Raw genomic sequence first — 19,052 nt, forward strand, 5'->3', positions numbered from 1 at the left:
TGTTGTCACTCGTCCTTTAAGGAGTTCCAGATATAGTGGAGAGAGGTGTGGCAATCCAGGTTGCAAACCTTTCCACACCCATTTCCACTGCATCACCGACCATGCTTTGGGTTCAGGTTGGGGTTCACATCTGTTCCATATTGACTTGAAAGCGGTCTCTCACTCTAATCTTTTTACTGGCCCGAGTTGGTTGATAAGTGAATAATACTCCATTTCTTTTTGGCACTCTTCTGCTAATGTTTCTACTTGAGTTATAAGTGGCTGGCCTTTGTACAACACCTGTACTCTATATCCTGATCTTGCCCTCGGACTCACCCAATGGTTGTAAGGGGTTATCATTCAATCCCCTACCATCTTTAGGGGCAGGTGCTGGTTCTCTAACACATACCGCTCCGGTTTACATACCTTCCTTTGGATTGCGCTCACCATAGGTGGGCTTGTGGTCCAGATTATCATTTCTCCTACTGAAATTTCGAAGAACTGGGTCTGGTACGGCTCTCGGTAGTTAGGTCCCCACCTGAGTTTGATTCTTAATCCAGCTATAATCAAGTAGACCACATTGAATATCCATGGAGACTCTGGTGGGCAAGAGCAGATAGGGGTACTGAATTGGGAGAGCCATGCTAGGCTCCGGTTGTATTTCTTTTGAGGTTCATCTAGGCAAGGTTTCCTGATATACTGAGTGTTTTCGTAGAAATACTTTTTGGAGGGGTTTTTCCATACGGAAAAGTCTTGTTGTAGCTTGTCAAGCCATGTTATATCGTTTACCGTTATTATCGCTGGTATCTTTGGGCCCATTCGATCATATTGAACCAGTATGTTGTCTACAGCTACGTCAATTTGCGTGGAGTGTAAAATGTCTTCCTTCCTTATGGGCTTTCTGGCGCAAGCAGGCATGACAGCAGTGGATGTCTTTCTACTGGACGGGCCGTGCGCCTGGGGGCTTTACCCTTGATCTTCCCTGGAGCTCTGCTCTCTTCTCTTATCACTCATTCCTTATAGAGTTCCTGACAGAGGGGTGATGGGTGTGGCATGTTTGGTCGTAATCCTCTCCACACCCACTTCCATTGGTGGATACTCCTCATGGTGGGCTCCAACTGGTGGCCTTCTAGCCCGTTGAAGATGCTGTCGAGCGGGCTTTCTCCCCTATGGAATCAGTCCGTCGCTTCTTGCATCAGTTGTCTGAAGTATGCTTGTGACTTCGCCTCATACCGTCTGTAAGGCTCGCCCAAATCCATTTGTGCTGACCAGGGGATGCCCCCTGTAGGACACCGTTGCCCTGTATGCCATTCTTGTGGGGTATTCGTTCCAGTGGTTGACGGGCATAGAAACTCGGTCGTACAGCATTCGCAGGGGTAGCTTAGTATTTTCAACCACAACCAATGCGGGTCACACTCCCTTTGATAGATCTTCGTCCTCAGGGTCGGGCTTGTCACCCAGATTATCATTTCCCCCACAGAGATTTCACAGTATTGCGTTTGGTGAGGCTCTCCATAATTAGGGCCCCACTTGACCTTAACCTGCCATCCAAGCACCCTCAAATAAACAACGTTAAAGATCCACGGTGTTCCCATCGGGCTGGGGTTATATGGTAACTCCCACTGGTCGCTTATTAGTATGAAGCCAGGAATATACGGAGACGCCCGGGTGAGATCTGGTTTCTGAAAGGCCTTTACACACGAGTTGTAATAATTCTTTGTTTTGTTTGTGAAAATTGAATAATCTCTTCTGGGTCTGTCTAATTTTACCAGTTCTCTGAAAATTAGGGCTGGTTCGTACGGCCCTGTTCTGGATCTTTGAAATAACAAATTCCACACGTCTGCACGGGGTTGTTGCTTAGATCTTGGGAGGAAGTCTATAGAGCCCGGCCAATACACCGGGACACTCCTCAACGTAGTTTCGTCCCAAGTCCAACATTCCTCGATGATTTCAGCTGATTTTATATTATCTCTCCAGATAAGACTAGGGCATCTTATAACGTCTTTTAATAATTGTCTTTCTAACCTTTTTCTGCGATGAGATCCGTTGATGAGTCTAGCACCCCTTTGGTCGGTTTTTACTCGTTCGCTTTTTTCTGTGAGTTTCCATCTCCTCGGGAACGTCTTGCCAGCCCAGGCTTTCAGCACACTTGGTCTTTTGTCTGTTTTACTTGGTTGAGACATTTCTGCGTCGTTTTTACTGTCTTCGATCGGGTGGATTGTGGCTCCAACGGAGTACACTACCCTGTATGGTGCAATGATCATCTGCACGGAAACTCTAACCCTCTGGGTGGAGTCTGGCCTTATGGGAGTGTCCACCTGCTGTGCAGCCATTCCGGGAATCTGCAGCACTCCTTTCCTCTCCCAGGCTTCTGGGGTCACTAGATACTCAGCGGTCTTCTGCTTAGGTCTATCCCTGTGTGTAGCCCATGCGTCCAAACTGGTGGTGTAGTAGTACAAATTTGTATGCCTAGTCCATGCCTCTCGAGGAACCTCCGGCAGCTCGATTAATGGGAGATCTTGGTTTAGGATTACCTCTGCAACCAGTTGAGCTCACGTTGTTAGCTCCTAGGGACCCTTCCAGCCGCCTTTTTGAGCTTCTTCGTTCACTTCATCAGACAGCTGGTTTACATCACCACCATCTGTCCCCGACGGGTCCCAGAACACCCTGAAGACTAGTGGAAACTGATTAGTGCTGAGAGGTGCGTTTCTTACTTTCCCCATTGAGGGATTATAGGGCCAGGATTGCTGCACTGACTGTTCAAGCAAATCTCGAGGGTTCCAACATTTCCCTTTCTGTTTAGTTCTTTCTCCCTCATTTGGTTTACCTATCCCTGGGTATAAAGGTGGGGCCGAGGGTGTTGCTTTTAGCCCTTGGTCATACTGTTGCATTTTTGGGGTTTCTTTCGGGGCCTCAGACTTTATTTTGTCCAATTGGGCTTTAAAGGACTTAAGGGGGTCGAAGTATTTTCTTACTTGCCAACCCATTGCCCTTTCTGAGTGCAGCAGCTGACCGTCTTGCATTTCTGTTTGGCAGCACCAGCAGTGTTTCACGACGGTTCCGTTCCACTCACAAGTACAGTCTCTTTGACCTTTGCCATTCAAATCCCATTGTGTAATTATAATCATCCGAGGCAGGACAGCGACTCTGCATTCTCCACAAATTAATGCATCCATTACTTTTACAGGTTTTACTTGGAAATCTCGGACATGTAGCTTACTCGCCTTAGGTTTGAGGGGTTTCTTTTTCCCTGGTCCATCCCAAAGAAGGGGCAGACCACTAGGTTCCAGGCAGATCACACAGTTGTTCTCTAGCTTGTTCCACTTGATGGTTTCATCCTCCGTCGACAGGTATCCTTTTTTTAGCATATTTCAATGTTTCTAGGGCCCTACCTGCCCAGAGCTCTGAAGTTGTTCTTCGTAGGATAACTCCCCCGCATATAGTGGCCATTCTAATATTGGGGATCGTGGTACTTGGTTCATTGGCCATACTCCAGTTTCTGGTTTCAACTTAGCTAGGAATTGGCTTCAGTTGCTCTATTCCTTGGATCCCTTTCCTTTCTAACTCGACTGTGTTTTTGTCTAAAAGTCTCTTCACTCTGTCTGTGGCGTTGTATTTGGGCCTTACTGCAACTGCTGACATGTGATCCTGTACTCTGACCCACACCTTCTGCCCCACCTTGAATGAGATTTCAGGGTCTGGCTGTTCCTCTTTATCGTCGGAGCCCCACCCAGTTTCCTGTGTGGTGAACTGTTGTTGGTTGAACTCCTCTGAGGGGGAGAGTCTACCAGCTTGACGCCTGTCATTCAAGGCCTGCCCTATCTCCACAGTTTTAGTACTCCATTCTTTGGTATTAGCATTTTTAGCTATCCAATTTTTGACTAAACCTATGGCTCTTTCGGCTACTCCGTTGGCTTGATGTGTGTAAGGGGGCGAATACACGTGCATCACCCCAAAAGTCTGGTACCAGTGATCCACTTGTGCGTTGCGAAAATGTGTTCCATTATCGGTTCTCAATTCCTTTGGAACACCTAACGACCCACAGACTTGCTCTAACATGCTAACAACACTGTTGCCATTAGCTTTCCTTGCTGGCTTTACTACCACATACCCCGACATCGAGTCTGCTAGCACTAGAAGGTATTTCTCTCCCTTCTTGCCCGTGACTCCCATAGGCCCAGCTACATCCATGCATACTGAGCCCCAGGGTATGGTGCTTTTGATAGTTTGCCCATCCACTCGGTGCCCTCGCCATCTTGCGTTGTATTGACCACATACTTTGCAGTCCTGCAGCACCTTGCAAATTTGTTTTAAAGGGACCCAGAGCTCCTGGCTCTCTAACTCCTTACGTGTAGGTTGCACGCCTGCATGACCGAGGCCTTCATGCATGCCCCGCACAACCTCTAACACATACTCTTCTGGGACCCTCCGACCCTCAGAGGTTCTGTCCCACTTCTCGATCCCGACAAAAACTATTTTTCTCTGCTGGACATAACGATCGACTTCTTTGTTGCCCTGCCAGTATTTTCCTTCTCTAGTGTGGGACTTTTGGTGCTCCACTTCTAACTGTAGATTTAGCCTGAGTTCAGCTATTTTCTTCCACAAGTCATGGTGAGCCACCACTTTTCCCTTAGCACTTTCAAATCCATTTTCTTCCCAGATGGATAAGTCCTCATTCAGGGCTTGTGCACAGTAATGACTGTCAGTCAATACCTTTGCTATTTTCACTTTTTTGTTTGTCAGTTCCAGCAGTCCTTCGAGTACTGCCGTAACTTCTCCTGTTTGTACACTTCCTGGCACTCTCCCCCTCCTACGGCAGCACTCGTTACCCTGATATTTGAGGATAAATCCCCAATGTGCCACTTGATCAGATCCCTTCTTTGATCCGACCATTTAGAGAGTCCAGTCATGCATTTTTGTTTCTCAGGTGTCTCTTTTGTCATATTTTTGCTTGCCGGCTGTGCTGGTCCTATCTCTAGATCGGGGTCTAACAAAATGTCTTCCCATCTACCCCACCTTGTGTTGGTAGCTTTGGTACTCTCAATTGTCCCCTTTCTGATATATTTGTGCACTTGGCTCTGTGTTATTACTTTAATAGGCTGTCCCTGAGCCAGATGTTTTAGCATTCCCCAGTATCTAGCAAGTACTGCCAACTTTTTTTTTCCTGAGGAAACTTTTTCTCCACTGAGGTTAAAGTGTAACTCCAGAGAGTAAATAAACCTCCATTTCCATTTTTGACTGTTATCATGGCATCGTCTCCCTCACAGCTAACTTCAGCTATGAGTTTTGTCATCAGGCTTCTTGGTTCTAATTGTACCGCTTCCTGTATTTTCGTTCTGAGTTCTTATAGGTCATTTTGGTTTTCGGCAGTCCAGATCCAAGCTTTTTTGTTTTTCTGTTTGTTTTCTCCTTCTCTTTTCTTCAGGCAAGCATACAATGGTTTGGCATATTTTTGATAGTTAGGGACATGATCTCTCACATAGTTGTACAGGCCTAAGATCTTTTGCAGCTCGTTTTCGGATTCGGGGGGCTGGATCTGCTCGAGTTTCTCTCTGTAGCCCTCTGAGAGTCCCAGATCGGCTGTTACTTGAAACCCTAGATAGTTTACTCGAAACTGTCCAAACTGACATTTCTTCAGATTCAGCTTCAGTCCCACTTCTGTGACTCACTGTACCACCTTTGCTAGTCTCTCTAGATGTTCTTCTTCTGTGTCATCTGCGATAAACACATCATCGATGTAAACTGTGGCACCTAAGTCCTTAAGCACATCCATTACGGCTGACTGGAACACATTTGGAGAGTTTTTGTATCCCTGTGGTAGTCGCTGCCATACATAGCTTCTCCCTTGATGGGTAAAAGCTGTTTTCCCCTGTGATTGTTTAGCCAGTCTGAGTGAGAAGAATCCGTTTGCCAAGTCATGGCAGGATTTGTACTTTTTCACTTGTAGGTTTTTCAAAGTACCTTGTGGATTGATTAGGCTAGCTCAGTTGGCCACTGTTTGTCTGTTAAGTGCCTTAAAATTAATTACTGGTCGCCATCCTCCTCCGGCAGACTCAGGTTTCTTTACTGCTTGGATGGGGATGTTCGTAATAGGATTAGCTTATTCTCTAATAATCCCCAAAGCACTTAATTCCCTTACAATCTTGTTCATTTCCTCAACTGCCCCTGGGTTTAGGGGATATTGTCGCACAGGTGGATGCACTCCTCCTTTGATTTGACAGCATTTTCTGATAAGCACCTGCTGAGATGAAATCTACTCTCAGTGACTGTGTAGTCATTTAATGTAAACTCAAAGGTTATTAAAAAATGGTCAGACAGAAGAGGATTTTGAGGAACTATTACCAAGTCCTTAATCTCTATACCATAGGTCAGAACTAAATCAAGAGTGTGATGATAAGAATGAGTAGATGTGTGGACGTTTTGGGTAAAACAAATGAGTCTATTAAATTATTAAAGGCTATGCTTAAGCTATCACTATCAACATCCACATGAATATTGAAATCACCCATTATGATGATTTTATCAGTATTTAATAGTAAGTCAGTTAAGAATTCTGAGAATTCAGACAAAAACTGAGAGTAGGCACCTGGTGGATGATGTATAACAACTACTAAAAGTGGCTTTTCTGATTTCCATTTTGGATGAGAAAGACTGAGGGACAGTGATTCAAAAGAATCATAACTAATAACTGGTTTGACATTAATTAATAATCCTGACTGAAAAATAGAAGTCACTCCTCCATCTCGGCCAGTTGTTCTAGGAACATGAAAATTTAAATAATTAACAGGAGTGGATTAATTTATACTAACAAAATCCTCCTGTTGTAGCCAAGTTTCTGTCAGACAGAATAAATCAATATGATGATCAGTTATCAGTTCATTAACTAACAGGGATTTAGAGGAAAGAGATCTGATGTTCAATAATCCACATTTAATGATTTTATGATTTTGCTCTGGTAAAGTAACTGTTTATTTTAATCAGATTTTTATGGTTTATATTTTTAGAGCTGATTTTTGGTTTATTTAATTTGAGCCGTGGGCGAGATGACACTGTTTCAATGGGGGTGTGGGTGGGTAACAGAGGAGAAGCTGCAGAGAGGTGTGGAGGACTACAACTCTGCTTCCTGGACTGGACCCTGGGTTGTCAATAATTTGGGGGATAAACAAAATCAGCCATATTTCTAGAAAGAAGAGCGGCTCCGTCCAAAGTGGGATGGATGCCATCTCTCCGCATCAGACCAGGTTTTCCCCAGAAAGAACTCCAATTATCTATGTAGCCCACGTCGTTGTCAGAACACCACCTGGACACCCAGCGGTTAAACGACAACATACGGCTAAACATGTCATCGCTGGTCAGGTTAGGGAGGGGGCCGGAGAAAACTGCAGAGTCCGACATGGTTTTAGCAAAGTCACACACCGAAGCAATATTAATTTTAGTGACTTCCAATTGGTGTAATCGGGTGTCATTACCGCTGACGTATCTGTAGGCAGTCTTTTTCATTCTCATCAACATTACATCGTGTGCTATTCCCAAGTAAGCTGTTCTAAACTTCCTGGTTAATGGTTTGTGGGCGGCTAATGTAGGGTATGAGAGTATCATTAAAATGGTGGCCCACTCTCCCAATGTAGCTTTAACAGTCAGTTCCACTGTCTCCTCTGATCTGTCTGCCCACACTGATGGAATATCGTAAAGATTTTGGCCAGCTTCGGGGATGTAGGTTCGGCGCCCATCACTCACCTGCACCGAACCCCAACTCAGGTCTCTGGCCAACCTTTCTGACACTCTGTGCACATCAAGTATTTCTACCTCCTTCTTTTGTCCTTTCCTTTGCCCTATTCTCAATGGTTTGATTGGAACACCTGGTTGGCCTGCTATTGATTCTAAGCTGGCACTGCCTTCATCGTTGGTGCTTTCTTGGCTCAGACCTGTATCTGGTTCCCCCCGTGAGCTTTCACCGCCGCTTTCCTCACTTTCTCCATTTAGTGGTTGTATTTTTGCGAATGTCCTACACCCTAGTTGTCCTATTTGTGATTCTGCACCACTTCTCCTTCGTCTTGTGGCTGAATTTTTCGAGTCTTTCTCTGAGGGTGAGGTTAGAGGCGTTTTCGGTCCTTGGGGGTTTTCCCTTAAAGGATCCTCGCTTTCTTTACCCCTTGTGATGTTGATGGTTTCTCTACGTCCTCTTTCCCTAGCTTTAGGGGTTCCTCAATCGTTTTTTTTTCTCCGGTTTTGTCATAGAGGTTACGACCCTTTCTTTTTGATCTTCATCTAGGTGAGTGGGGGTCACAATGACCAACTCCTTCAACGCTGCTGCGACAGGCATCTCCTTTGCTAAATACATTGCTGAATGAACTGCCACACACTCAGCTACCTCCCACTGTAGGTGGTGGGACCGCAACCCATCTACACTCATCACCACTCGTCTAAAATCATGAGCTATGGCTTGGGTCATTCCTTTCTCGAGGGCTTCTAACATTTCCTTCATATACACTTCATTGCCGGTTGCTTCCTTGTAACTTTTGATCGGGACATGTATTATGGCATAATGTAGAAGGTCGGCACCGCTGGTTACGCTCACTTTTGACTTCGAGCCTTTCACCCACTGTTTTAATAGATGTATCTCTGCTTGATATTCACTCCTAGCTAATTTCTTTAAAGTTTTTCTGAAGGTTGAATTATGAATTTTGTATTTGTGATCAGTGAACACTAGCAACCCATCAGCTTCTATTGTCCAAGGATTTCCCTTCAGCCTATACACTCAGGTCCCATTTTGGAGCGATATGATTTGGGTTTCCTCGGGTAAGGGTTTAAGGGTCCCTGTCAGAGGGTGTTTGGACACGTCTCTTGGTGACTGCCTAATTTTTTCTTTCAGCCTCGATTTGAGCTCTCTTTCACCTTTTTTTTTGTTGAGGTTTTGTTCAAGTTTTGGTTTCCGATTTTTCTCTTTAGATTCCCTTTTTCTGGGGATTTCCTTGTTTTTCTGGGGATTTCCTTGGGCCTTTCGGAGGGACCCTCCCCAGGATCCCCATTCTCATCTTTTCGATTATCACACGGCTCTAAACTCAGTTGCATCTTTGTTTTTCCTAGGGGTCCTGGGGGGGGGGGGGGGGGGGGGGGGGGGGGTATGGGAGGCTGGGTTGTTTGGTCATCTTTTCGTCCTGACATCTCTCTGATCTACCGGTTCTGTCTTAATTGATAAGACTGGTTCACCTTTGTGTGTTTCAGCTGTTTCCTGTTCCTGCTACGGGTCGGACTCATCCTCTGTGTTTCCCGGAGAGCCTGTTATCGATTCCCGTTCCTTTCCTCCCTCTGGACTCGGTTGCCTGTCTTTCTTATAGGTGGTCAAGCTCACTAACTCCTTTGCATACTCCTTATACCTAGAGGCTGCTTTTGCATCGGGGTTAACTAGAACCCATCCCAACCCCGATGTCTTAGCTACCATCTTTACTAGGGAATCATAATCTATTGTGGGACTGATCACCATTTTTAGAAGCGTATTCAATGGTGCCTCAAACATTTACACCCCCCATTACCACTCACCAAAGTGTGAGCTGGCCACTGCGCCCCCACTGCTTGAGACAGGCATGTTCCTCCCCAGCCTGACAAGGACACGTCTGTGAAAACTGAGACGTGTGACATAGGCCTACTGATAGGAACTCCCTCTGACAGAGTGAGGGGGTTTACCCAGTGATTCAGGTTGGTTCCCACAGAGGGGGGCACAGAGATCATCCGCCTCTTCTGACTCTTCTGCGCAGGCGAGTGAATCATCTCTGAAGGCGTCTCATGTGGAGTAAGCCCAGCGGAACCACAGCGTGAGCTGAAGACATCGTACCCAAAAGTTTAATGATCGAGACAGCTGTTACTACACTGCGGGGTTTGACGTAGCAGAGCTGAACTGTCAGAGCTTCGGCTCTCGGCTGTGATAAGTGGGCTCTCATAGTGACTGAATTTAGCTCTACTCCCAGATAAATGACCATCTGGGACGGGAGAACCAAAGTATTTTCCCAGTTTATAGCAAGCCCCAGGTTCAGCAGGTGTGATGGCAGCACTCTGGTTTGTGCAGCTGTTTCCTGCCTGGATCGAGTTGTAGTGAACTAGGCCTCCAATCAAACCAGCCTCTGAAGACCTTCATGGGACAGGAACTGTTATTTCATTGATTTGAATCCAGAAATACAAATTAGCTCATCCAGAGACTCTCTAATTGTATCCTGAACTAATCAATTGAAAGAAAACTCTCTTTTATATCATCATTACTATTTTACAATGTCTTGATAATCAAAAGTGTGTTTAGTTCATACCATTTTTAAATGTTGAAGTGAACCACTCATTTTAAATCAACTGTGAAACAGTATTAATGATTTTTTAATCCTCATTCAAAGTAGAAATCAAGTTAAATGTCTATTTTACAAAGTAATTATGCATTTTTGATCTTCTGTCTGAAATGAGAAGGAGTGATGTCGGTCAAAAGTCAGAGACAGTCAAAAACAAGTTTATTGGAACGAACTGTCGTGTTTTTAAACCTCTCAGACAGAAACAAGAAAACTGGCACCTGTAAGTCTGTCATTTCTCCAAAATATTTTCTCGTCTGTAACTAACCGTTCCTAAACATTTCTGATGTTTTCTTGACTTGTAATGACCCTCTGACGTCACTAAAACCACACCCCTTTTGGTTCCTTCAACCAATCAGGACTTCCTAAAAGTGACCAGAAGCAGAACTCTTTAAAAGTCGACACTTCCTAGTTAGTGAGTTAGTTGAGTTGGTTCCGTGACTTCTTCTGGTTCTGATGGAGTTCGGCTGGAGTTCCTAGGAGTTCTTCTGAATTTTTCTCAGACTCAGTCTTCTGAGACGAGTTGGGATTATGGAGCCTTCCACATCTGAGTGGAACCTCTGACAGACTCACAGCTCGCTGTGAGTTCACCCGGGAGGTGAGCGTGTTGTTGAACGGAGTACCGTCACTACTTCGGACGATTCTCAGCCATCCTAAGGAGACGCTGAAAGGTAGCGTTGAAATGGAACTCCGTACCGGAGCTGACCTATCTTCTGCAAAGGTAACGAGTCGCTTCACTACCTAGTGTACCGGGGCTGAGCTGTGGTCGGATGAAGGGTGCCATTCCTCGTCAACACTTTCCTCATCCATCATTTTCTCTCCATTTAAACTCCTTCATTTCCCATCTTTAAACTTCTATCTTGCCAGTAATTAATCCAGATATCTTCAGAAATGTCTGTTGTTTTTATTAAGTAAAACGTGCCAAGTTTTATTAATCAGAGCCGATAGTATAATGAAGTGTACAATGTTTTGATGTTAAATTTTGATTCTGTTAATAAATGACCACATTCATTTTGATGGGTCAAAGAAAAGTAACGTCTCATGTCACTGATTAAACCATCTATAACACAGTACCTCTGTCACATATCTGTCAAGTAGCTCGAAAAAGTGAGAACCCGTTATTAAAAATTGACTGTAGTGGAGCTCGAAGCTAACTGAAGCTAACCTAGGCTTAGCATACTACAGAGTTAACAGCAGCAGATCGTCCAGATAAAAAAAGAATTCTCATTCCTGCTCTGTGTAATGGCTGCAGAGCCGTCTCCACGCATTTTGAAAACGTTTGTGGGGCAAGGGAATAACTGAACGGGAGCCAGTTGTATTGGTACTGGGTCCCCTGGGAAGAAAAGTGCAGGAATTTTCTATGTTTTGGAATGACTAGTATGTGAAAATGAGCGTCTTTTTAATCTATGGAGGTAAACCAATCGTTCGGGTGAATGTTGTCCAACAGCTGTTTGGTTGTCAGCATGTGGAATTGTCTCTCCATGATTGATTTGTTGAACAGGGACAAGTCGAGGATGGGTCTCATTCCTCCGGTCTTTTTCAGGACCAGGAAGTAACATGAGTAAAACCCTGTGTTTTCCTTTCTGCTGGGAACCTTGGAAATTACATTTTTTTTATCAGAAGTTCCTGAACTTCTGAGTGGAGATACGAGATCTGTTTTGGAGATGACAGAACTGTTTCTATAATTCCTCTGAACAGTAGGGTTGAGCTGCGAACTACAGCGTGTAACCCTTGCTGATCAGACGATACATCCATCTGTCCAGAGAACACACTCGATGCCACTCTGCGTAACGCTCCGGGAGCGGGCACATGTTTTTGTGTTGTGTCATGTCTTTTATGGACATCAGCCAAGTTAAAGCCCCCACCGCCGTCACCCACTCCGGAGATACTCCTCAAGTGACCGGGGGGGCTCGCAGAAAGGGCCCTGGAAACGCCTCTGTGATGCGCTCAGGCTGCAGGCTCATGTTAGAGTTGATGTGAGCTGATGCGCACTGAGGAAAGGCGTGAGCGCTTTTAGAAATGCGATGCCGTTTGGTTGGAGACTGCAGTTGTCGTGGAGAAACACGTTTGCTCCCGCTGCAGTCAGAAATGTCAAAAAAACAACCTGGGTTGAGAGCGAGGGTTTTTTCTGGGCTCGGTCTGCTGAAAAAGATCGTTTCTAGCTGATCTGTCAAGCGAGAATTTTGTGTGATTTCTTGAGCTGCAATGACTTTTAAAAACCTGTTTTGAGGTTACCGGCTCGTTTTGTGTGGGGAATGTGTGAAGAGAAGCTGCTGTGAGATTATTCAGTCTGACAGTCAGGCTGGAATCAGAAGACACTTTACTCTCTGAATGATGTTTTCGTTTTATTTTAAAACTCAGGTCATCATTGTGAAAACACACATCCCCCGTAAAGAATCGTTTTTTGTGTTGCCTCCTCTGTGGGCCCTGCGGCTGGTTGTTCCAGGGCGGCGCTTGTTGATGGTCTCTGGGAAAGCGCTGAGTCACTGGTTGGTGTGATGCGAAGGGCTGTTCTCTGGTGGGAGGGGCCGGCAGAGAAGCGGGGCGAGAGGTCGCTGCTGCAGCTGTGGAACGTCTCTGCTGCTGCCACTGGCCACGGCGATACCTCCAGCATGCGGGATGGGGGGGGGGGGTAGGAGGGCTGCAGCTTCATCAGGTTGCGCACGGTTTCCGACACCTCCTCTGCCTTCTTTGACTTCTTAAGCATGGCCTTGAAATTGATCCCAAACATCGCGTCGTGATGGGGCCCTCAAGCAGGTCCTTCTGCAGCCTCTCCGGCAAGGATGGGGAGAATCGGAGCCAGGTAGACATCTGAATCATCGTCATCCAGGCGGTGATGCGAGAAAAGCAGACCGCAGAGGAGGCACACAAGTTCAGGATGATGTCAGACGCATTGCAGAGTGAGCTCTTCATCTCCTCAGGAAGGTCTGTGTCCTTCAGCCTCTTGGAAATGCTGTAAGCCAGCAGGGTGACATTGTGGTTCGCTGCGGCGGCCTGGAAAGCACACTGGTGGGCTCGGTTGGAGAGCGACGTCACCATTTAGTTGTGTCTCCTTGGAGGGACAGGACGTTGTTCCAACCTGGAAACTTTTGCTCCAAGTGCTTCCGCCAGGCTTGGCTCCAGTGGGGGGATCGAGGGAAAGCTCCGCTCAGTAAACCCCTCCACTCTGGTGAAGGGAGCAAAGGTGGAGACTGGTGCCTTCAGCTTACCAGGTCTAGCTGCAGCCTCGTTCCAGTAAGACGTCACTGCTGGGAAACGAGGCCAGATGGGGTCACTGTGGCGAGCCGGGGTGGAACCAAACCTTCCTGCTAAATCATCTGATCTGGGCGGGGGGAGGAGAGGGATGGAAAGTCCCTTTGTGTCAGCTGCCTCTTGGATTATGCTGGGCAGCTCAGAGAGGAGGGCACCGACGGCTGGGAGCAGTGTGTTCGCCGATGCGGAAAGGCCCGGGGGGGGGGGGGGGGGGGGGTTGAGCATCTGTTCAGCACCCCCTGTTCCAACCCTACACTCTCCAGGAGGGAATGAGCAGCGGGGCTGCTGCTGACATCATCTTTTCTGGAGGAATCATCCAATTCGCTCCGTGACTCTGCGTCAAAAAAGGCGATGGCATTGTGCAGCGAACAATCCCCTGCCACGGAAAACGCTCCTCGATGTTAGCTTTGAACAAGGCTGCTCGTCTCTGCTTCTCCTCATGAGGGAGGAGGTTACAGGGACGGCAGGAGGAGGTGAGATTGGCGTGGCAGGGACCCAGGCATCCTTCACAGATGGCATGCCGGTCAAAGCTCAAAATGTAGCCGGTCTGGCAGGACGGGCACAGGCGGATGGTGCTGGTGCTGGACATCTTCTTCTCGAAAAAACAGTGCTGGTTGCTTGCTGAAGAAAAAATGGGATTACCCGGTCTCACTGTAATTTATACGGACCGGGGGTGAGGCCCACACAGCAGGTGGGCGTGGACTAAAGTTTTCAGTGCTGCGCTGCGCGTGAAGTGATAAACCCAAAAGCGATAGACTTAAAAGGCGAAGCCTATACAAAATAGAACATGCTTTTCACTCAGAAATAACAACTATAAATTGTATGTATGTAATTTAAGGATCAATAAAATGAAAGTAATATTTAACTTGCACAATTCATTCAAAGATTACAAAATATTACACTTTTATCTAATTCATAATTTAGAAAGACTAAATGTATAATCTAAAGTCTCAAAACAGCATTAGGTAAACTTGATTCAGTTCTGAACAGAGAGGCTTACAAAGGAAACTAAACAAGCACACTGTATGTGCTAATTATAGCCCTGATTGCACACAAAAACCACCTCAAATATACTGCTGTGTTTACCTCATAAGTATGCTTCTAGGCTGTAAATAGTTTGACCGTTTTACTGAGGCTTCCACTCACCAGAATGTGTCTACTCCTCTTCCTTGCACTGATTGTCACAAAGAATCGCGCACCTGCATTAAAAAGCTAATCAGAACCACAGAAGCTACACGCATGGTTTAGGCTTAAGCTATGTTTTTGCAAACAGGCATAACACCATGTAAGTGCTGCCACCATGCTCTATTCAGGCTTTAATTTGTAAACCAATCGTTGCCGGAATGCAAATAGCGGGCGGGGGGAGGGGGGGGGGTTCCTGGGGAATGTGAATGCTCACAAGACAAGAACCTGACAAGTTGTTTAATGACATAAAATATATTTTGTTAGCAAAGATTTGAGCCCTAACATTTAGTAAACATTATTTCTGTATTTACAAAAAAAACAAAACATCGAAATTGTGCTTTGACAAACTCATCGATAAAACATACTGTCAACAAAAAAAATTTTGTTCTCCCAGCAGGCCAAGCAGTGATGAGGAAATCTTTGCTCTGGAGATTTTGCCGGAAGTTCTAGAGAAACATTATGGATACAAACTGTTTATACCAAACAGAGATTTAATCCCAAGCAGTAGTAAGTATCCTTCCATTTATCAACCTTTTTTCCTGCTCCTCCTACAATTTTGCATTCAGACACACATACCCCCCACCCCCCCACCCCCACACACACACACAAACCTACACACATGCACATACATAAACAACATATTCTGTCTGTATAGATCAATGTAAACTTCATCCATTTATGTTAGAATATGTTCTCATATTAACTTGTCCTTATGAATTTGTTGTGTTTTGTGTTCATGCTGCCTTATTTGCTTAAAAAAGAGGCACAGCTGGAAGTTATGTATCCAGTCACTTTGTTTGTCATTATGTTTGTGCATGTTGTTCTGCTGTTATCCAATAGGGGTGATAAGCAATAGTTCTGTGTGTGAAATGGTTCTGAAGAAGAAGAAGAAGAAGTTGTGGGGCCTATGAGATAACAATAAACTAACATTTTTATCAGAAGAAAAGACATGTGGTTCCTTGTAAATATAAGTATCGAAGAGGAAAACACAACAAATATGAGTACTGGAGATGAATGCGCAACAGGTTATGGGCCCAGGCACTGCACGGGAGGACGATGGGACAAACTAGTCTTCACCGGAAACGAGAACAGTTACGAACTTTGGGAGGTAAAGTTCCTGGCCTACTTGAGAACGCTGGGCTTAAAGACACTATCCTATTTACCGCCGACCCAGACGTAGAGAAGAATGCAGAATGTTATGCGGAACTAATCCAAGTCTTCGATGATAGGAACCTATCATTGGTGATGAGAGATGCCGACGATGACGGGAAGAAAGCTCTTCAGATACTACACGACCATTATGCCAGCCAGGGTAAGCCGAGGATCATTGCTCTTTACACAGAGCTCACTTCCCTGCAGAAAGAGCCCAGTGAAACAGTGACAGACTATGTTTTACGCGCTGAAAAAGCAATAACGTCTCTGAGGAATGCAAAAGAGGTTATTAGTGACAGACTGATAATAGCAATGATTCTGAAGGGACTCCCAGAGTCTTACAAGCCTTTTGGTATTCACACAACACAGAGCAGCGAAGACTTAACCTTCACTCAGTTTAAGATCAGACTTCGAAGCTACGAATAGACAGAAAAGTTTGAAAGCAAATCAAAGTCAGATAACGTAATGAAAGTAGACATGACAACTGTAAACTGCTACAACTGCGGACAGCGCAGGCACATGGCGAGAGACTGCCACCAAAAGAGTATACCAAAATGGTGCAACTACCACAGAAGTACAACCCACAGTGATGAGACATGCAGAGGAACACCGAAACGGAAAGATAATGCCAAGCAGACTTCAGACAAGAAGGACAACCATGAGGAGGACCATACCATGGTATTCAAAGTCAGCCAAAAATATTCTACCTGACAACATCAAAAAAAATGGAATGATGGTGGACTGTGGAGCCACATCACACATAATCACTGATGAAGAGCTGTTCACAAGAATTGACAAGACTTTTGACCGAAGTAGACACTACATGGAATTGGCAAACGGAAACAAGATGAACAATGTTGTATTGAAGCGTGCTGGTGCACAGATTGAACTGCTGAACTCAAAGGGGAGGTATGTTAAAGTCACTTTAACAAATGCTTTGCTCATCCCATCCTATCCACAGAGTACATTTTCGGTGATATCAGCTGCATCCAACGGAGCCAGTGTAACATTCTCGATAAGCAGAATGAACTGCTGAGCAAAGATGGTACTGTGTTCCCTATTGAAGCACATGAGAAACTGTATTACCTGAGAATGAAAAACAACAATGAAAGATGCATTTAGGAAAACTTAAATGACATGATGATCAGTGATAAAGTAAAGCTAGCTTGTGATCTCAAAACATGGCATGAAATATTAGGACACTGTAACATAGATGATGTTGTGAAATTACAAAATGTGGTAGAGGGAATGAAAATCACTGACAACAGTAAAATGGAATGAAACATCTGCATATAAGGGAGATTCATCAATAGCAGAAACAAAGAGTCAGATGTCAAAACGAGTGAATTACTACAGTTAGTCCATACTGACCTATCAGGCTCAATTGATCCTACAGGCTTAGAGGGACACAGGTATGCAATTTCCTTTACTGATGATTTTTCAGGATCAGTTGTGGTCTATTTTCTGAAAAACAAGAGTGACGTAACTACAGCAACAAAGCAGTTTCTGGCAGACTGTGCAACCTATGGTAACGTTAAGTGCTTTAGATCAGACAACGGTACTGAGTACACATGTAATGATTTTCAAACTTTGCTCTGAGAAAAAGGCATTAGGCATGAAACATCATCACCATACTCCCCACATCAAAATGGAAAAGCAGAGAGACAGTGAATAACACTCTTTGAAATGGGAAGGTGTATGATATCAGAAAAAGTTTACCTGGCCTTGCTGTTCAATGTGCTGCCCACATTCGCAACAGATGTTACAGTAACAAAATCAAAAAACACCCCATATTCCTTAATGACAGGAAGAAGGCCCAATCTTTCAAACATGTGGGTTTTTGGGTCAGAGTGTTACTCATACAACAACAACCACAAGAAACTAGACTCAAGAGGGGAAAAGGGATTGTTTGTAGGGTATAGCAAGAACAGCCCAGCTTATTTGGTGTACCACCCACAGGCGAGAAAAGTGTCCAAACATAGGGTGGTAAAGTTTATCAAAGGAAATGGTGCTGACCAACAGACACAGACAGATGTTTGGGATTTAGGGATCCTGGGTCACAGAAACCCCATGCAGACAGCTGAAAGACAAGATGTGACACCCTTAACCCAGGATGTTACTCAAAATGCCACCTCATGTGACAAGGAGGAAGTGACTCTTGATGGAACTCAGAATACTGAGTCTTCAGATTGTACCACTGGGAGTGAAATTGATGATGATCAAACTCAACCAACGTGAAACGATCGTTATACTAAAAGACAGAAAAGACCCCCAAAATACCTTGAAGATTGCCTACTAGAGCCTAAAACAAACGATGTAACAAAAATAACCGTTGATCATTGTTACAGGGCTGTCTGTGGAATCCCTTAAACATTCAGCGAGGCTCACAAATCACCGCAGGCAGACAGTTGGAGACAAGCAATGAGAGACGAAATTGACTCGCTTAAAGAAAACAAAACATTTGAACTGTTTTATCAGAGGGTAGGAACACAGTTGGAGGGAAATGGGTATATACACTCAAAGAAAGTTAAGGAAAAGAGATTTTCAAAGCTAGATATGTTGCAAAGGGCTACAGTCAAACAGAAGGCATAGACTACCATGAAACTTTTGCTCCAACAGCGAACATAACATCTGTGCGAGCTCTGATGAAGATAGCAGTCCAGAACAACCTTAAAGTGCATCCAATGGATGTCAAAACAGCTTATCTGCATGCCCCAATTGAGGAAGAAATTTACATGGAACAGCCCGAGGGGTTTGAAGAACAAACAGAAACGGAAAAAAATGTGTGTATAGATTTAAAAAATCCTTGTATGGATTAAAACAATCAGGAAGAAACTGGTACAAGCTCTTAAACGATCATCTTGAACAAAACAACTTTGAAAGGAACCCAGATGACCATTGTGTGTACAGAAAACAAACTAAAGACGATACGCAAAGTTTGTTTTCTCAGTCATCCAGGTATATAACAACAAAAAAGGTTGAATCATGTCATCTGGACTTCGTTTTTTTGTTAAAAAGAAACGTTTCGCCCCTCATCCAAGAGGCTTCGTCAGTCTGAGGCCTAGCCATCTGGTATTACCCAGAAGCCACCCTGACTCTTGTGTTTCAAGGCGAAACGTTTCTTTTTAACAAAAAAACGAAGTCCAGATGACATGA

General features: G+C 44.8%; 1 protein-coding gene across 1 annotated transcript in view; it reads left to right on the forward strand.

Moving 5' to 3' along the window:
- The window catches only part of il1rapl2 (interleukin 1 receptor accessory protein-like 2), a 460,778-nt gene that overhangs the window by 387,851 nt on the left and 53,875 nt on the right, over positions 1-19,052 (forward strand). The window contains exon 11 of the mRNA XM_037675424.1: positions 15,139-15,251. Within this exon, the coding sequence (XP_037531352.1) occupies positions 15,139-15,251 (113 nt within the window). The remainder of the gene's footprint in view (positions 1-15,138; positions 15,252-19,052) is intronic.

This window comes from Nematolebias whitei, chromosome 4 (assembly GCF_014905685.2).
Source record: "Nematolebias whitei isolate Nwh7 chromosome 4, NemWhi1, whole genome shotgun sequence".
NCBI lineage: Eukaryota > Metazoa > Chordata > Actinopteri > Cyprinodontiformes > Rivulidae > Nematolebias > Nematolebias whitei.